Source organism: Centruroides sculpturatus, unplaced genomic scaffold, assembly GCF_000671375.1.
Source record: "Centruroides sculpturatus isolate CEXI.00-Female unplaced genomic scaffold, Cexi_2.0 scaffold470, whole genome shotgun sequence".
NCBI classification, from domain to species: domain Eukaryota; kingdom Metazoa; phylum Arthropoda; class Arachnida; order Scorpiones; family Buthidae; genus Centruroides; species Centruroides sculpturatus.
The window spans coordinates 77453-81856 of record NW_019385042.1 but is presented as its reverse complement, the minus strand read 5'-3'; the positions used below and the strand labels follow the sequence as shown (position 1 = coordinate 81856).

Genomic DNA, 4404 nt, shown 5'->3' with positions numbered 1-4404 from the left:
CCTAAGCACAATTAATTGGATTTTACCGGAAAAGTTGAAATAGATCTACACAAGATGGAATTTGCGATGTGGCGGGGAACAGGTATTACAAGGCCATACAAAAGCTGCTACAGCGCCTAGAAAAGTGCACTGATCGAAATGGTGATTATGTAGAAAAACAGATAAATGATCAAGCTTTTAAATAATATTAACTCTATTTTTGTATAAACGTGTTTAAAAATTAGGAGACTAAGCTTTTGAGATTACTCTCGTATATACATAATTTTCGAACAAATACTGTCATGTATGCTGTCCTTGATACCATTGCAGATAGCAAAACCATTTTCAAATTTCAAAACAAAAACAGAGACAACTTCGAATGTCGCTACATAAAAGTTTTTTATTGTAGACAATAAAAATTATTAGCATCTCGACTATCTTTTCAGCTAATTTAAATTTATTTGGTAACTTTCTGGTTAATTTTTAATAAACTATTAGTGACAGGGTGAATTGCAGAAGTGTTCGCAGTGTCGAAGTTTTATATTCAACTACAAATTAAGAAATGTAAGAAATAAGCATAAAATATCTGTCTCTCAACTTTTGGTGAAGTGAAGCATAGTTAGCCGATTAAGACTTTATAGTGGATGGCTCAAAAGTATTCTCAAGGTCAAATGGATATTAAAATGCATTTGTTTGCATAAAGAAATTACATTTTTACGATAATGTGCGTTCTACAAGACATGTGGAAGAACATCTCAGATGCTGCTCACAAAAAGTGAAATCTTGTATAATTGTAAAAATAGAATATTGTAAAATTAATATACATTTCATAATATTTATGCATGTGATAATTCACAAATGAAAGCTGCAGTTTTTTCAATTATATCATTTAAATATATATTTATTTCGGAATAATTTTTAATTTTATTTTGAATATGTATATGGATATTTCCATTTTAAAAGTATTGGTTTCATTTACTGATACTTATATTCTCTTATCTTTTACATAATGTTTAATTAAAACATTTTCATCTTACTTTTAAAGAAATATTTTAACTAAATATAAATTATAAAACATGAAATTATAAATTTTTCAGATTAATTATTTTGCATATATTTAATTGTGACATTTAAATAGGTACATTATAGTGCACCCGATAGAACAAGCGCCTGAATATAGAGATAAAAGTGGTAAGTGGAAGGGATATACAGGACAAGTTGTAAACCAAGTAAGTAAACATAAAATTCGAGTGTTTAAAATAAGTTAATGTGCAAAAAGCTAATTTTACAATCAAAAATATAAAAATCATACATAGATAATTTTTCTAAGCCACGGAAAATAGGCACATTAATGTAAATATACAGTACTGTATTACCATTCCACTACAACAATAAAACAAGGCACTCCACAATATAAACAGTTGTCAAAAATCAAATCGAGCGATATAGAGTAACGAACGTATATAACTGGAGATGCCATGTAAGTCACTACATAATGTTGATTGATTGATAATAAACGTACAGTTATAACCAAACACGAAATGAAACCCAAATATAATGTGTTAGTATGAAAATGAAAGTAAAATTTTACAAATGTTCATTATTAAAATAAGCATTGTTCAAATGGATTTAAAAAATAGATCGTGTAAAAAGTAAACATTTACTTAAAAATACATTTTAAAAAAGAATACAATTTACCACTTTATAAATAAATTTTTTATTATAAATTGAATAAAGTTAATATCTTGGACGAAAGTCAAATTTATTTTATTGGAAATGTATATTTAAATAAAACTATGAAAATACAAAACTTCTAAATCAATTAACGCATTTCAGGAGAATCGACAATGAAGAACGCTATCTCCTTTGCTTTTCAACTCCAAATTATATTTTTAAAAAAATGACAAATACAAACTAAATTTTTTTAGCAGTCTCGATCTGAAAGAAAGATTTTACACATTTTTTTTTTACGCTGATGACCTACATTACAAATAACAAATACATATAACAAATAACAAATACAGAAGAAAGTCAACGAAGTGAAGTTGACTTACTTCTGTATTTGTTATTTGTTATTGTTATATGTGTATTTGTTATTTGTTATTATATGTAGTGTACATTATTAATTTCAAAAAGTACAAAAGTTCACGTAATGGCTAAAACTAAATCGAATATACGTGTCAGGTGCTATATATACATTGTAATTTCTCATATCCTTCAAAATTACGTAAGCTGTTTCTTTTTTCAAACTTTTTCCGTTGTTTTCTTAATTCGTGGTCACACCATGCGAATTTCAGCTGCGCAATAAAGTTCAACGGCGACGGCTGTTCCCTTAACTATTAAACCCCTTTTAAAAAGTGGCACGACTGCAACTGCGTATCAACAATTTTAACTTGCTAAAATTCCATAAACAGTCTGAAGTAGAACGTAGAATGCTTCACAACAGTAGTCAAAACGAAGTACTGTAATTTTATTGGTATATAGGGTCACGTTTATTCGTGTTGCAACGTAAGCGAACAATGTGTGACCACGAGAAGACGTGAATGATACGCTCTTGTTGCAGTTATAATCGCCTGCACGACTGGAAATCGCATGGTGTTACTACGTTATGAATCTTTATGTTATGTTTAAACATTTGGTTTGTAGTAATGTTTATAGGCAATTTTCAGTTACCATAAATATCGCTTAACATCTAAGTACTACTTTTTTTCCTCTTGTATCTGTAATAAATATATAGATAATTTTCATTTATTTTTTACTTAATCATTCCACTGCTTGTTATCTGAAATCTGAGTTTCACATCGATTAAATAAAAGACAAATTAATATCAATTTTTGGACATGTTAATCATAAAATATACTTAAAAAGCAATACTAAATGTATAACAGTTTGAACAGCACAACAATTTAATTTCATATTTTATCAATCAACATTTTAAAGTACTTGGACTTCGAACTCAAATGTGAGATTTAAATAAATACTTGGCATTATTTTCATTACTTTTTAGTTGATATCAATTCGATGAGCTGGAGACATTATTCTCTGGATAGAGGTTGCCGTTTCTATAATTAAAATTTTCTATATTGTTTTTGAAACCGTGTTTAGTAATTATATTAAACTTCAAATTAAAATGTGAGTTTAAAATAAACACTTGGCTTCAAAAAAACAAAAAATTTTAATGATAGAAACGGCAACCTCCATCTAGAAAATAATGCGTCCAGCTCATCGGATTGATATTAACTAAAAGGTGATGAAAATAGANAATTCGAAACTAATCCCACATTCCAACTCCAAAGTTGATAGTTAGCATGGTCTCGGGAACAACTCTGACTTATCTGCGTACCTTTTACCTCACAACAATCAATCACGTGACCATTCTCCCACGCCGATCTTATAAAAACCCCTTCCTTTCCCTTCTCGAAGGAGTCGTTCCAGAGCAGGTGTCATGAGCCGATAACTTTAAACATAGTGTCCTTTTTAATCAGTGAACTTTCCTAAATGATCGATTCAAATATTTAACCAGTGAACTCTCCTAATCAGTGAACTACCCTAACCAGAGAATTTTTGACCAATGAATTTTCTTAATTCAAAAAGTGGATAATTTTCCTCAGTGGATAACAGATCAAGAGGTAAGGAACCAATTATTGTAAGCTCTCTCTCGGTCTCTCCGCGTTTTAGGGACGCGAACTAGACGATGTACTTCCCGAAACTTGCTTTAATAAATTGTTAATTTTTCTTATGTTACATCTGGCCTCCTTGTTTACTCATATATCGTCTGTCGTCTCACCGACGCACTCCTCCCTCTGCCACTCGACCCGAAGCATTAAAGCCCGTTACGGCGGGAAAAAAAACTCTTTCCACCCATCCTGACAGTGAAAGGGTTTAACAACCTGTTGCCGGATCGGGAGACCTACCCCCCTTCCGGTGGTTTCACAACAATCTTTAAGAATAAATTTTACAACAATAAAGTAATTCATTTCAAAAATAACTTATTTCATTAAGATAACTAAAAACACAATAAAATTCTAACACTATCTGTATTAGTTATATTTTAAAGTAGGTACAATTAAATTAGTTTTAAATATATTTTAAAAATTTATATATACAGTATAGCGTCGATTATCCGAAAGCCAATTATCCGAAAGAATTCCAACCGGCAAATTTAAATTTTTCGCCAGTGCTGTGGCGCTGCAATTTCTGGCTATGTCTTGGACTACTCAAATATTTTACGTTTTTGATACTAAATTATTTTCTGAAGTATAATTATTTATTTTTTTATATTTTTTATACATTAACTTACTCACTAACTAAACTAACCTACCATAATCTAGGACAAACCTAACCAGACGAATATCCTGTAACAGCAAGAATTCATAAACAAATAATATTCCTTTGAGAAAAGTTTATTTATGAAACTATTCCAAT

At 29.8% G+C, this 4404-nt stretch overlaps 1 protein-coding gene across 1 annotated transcript in view; it reads left to right on the top strand.

Annotated features, from left to right (window-relative positions):
- The window catches only part of LOC111633775 (glutamate receptor ionotropic, kainate 3-like), a 33481-nt gene that overhangs the window by 6502 nt on the left and 22575 nt on the right, over positions 1–4404 (top strand). The window contains exon 3 of the mRNA XM_023378405.1: positions 1118–1208. Within this exon, the coding sequence (XP_023234173.1) occupies positions 1118–1208 (91 nt within the window). The remainder of the gene's footprint in view (positions 1–1117; positions 1209–4404) is intronic.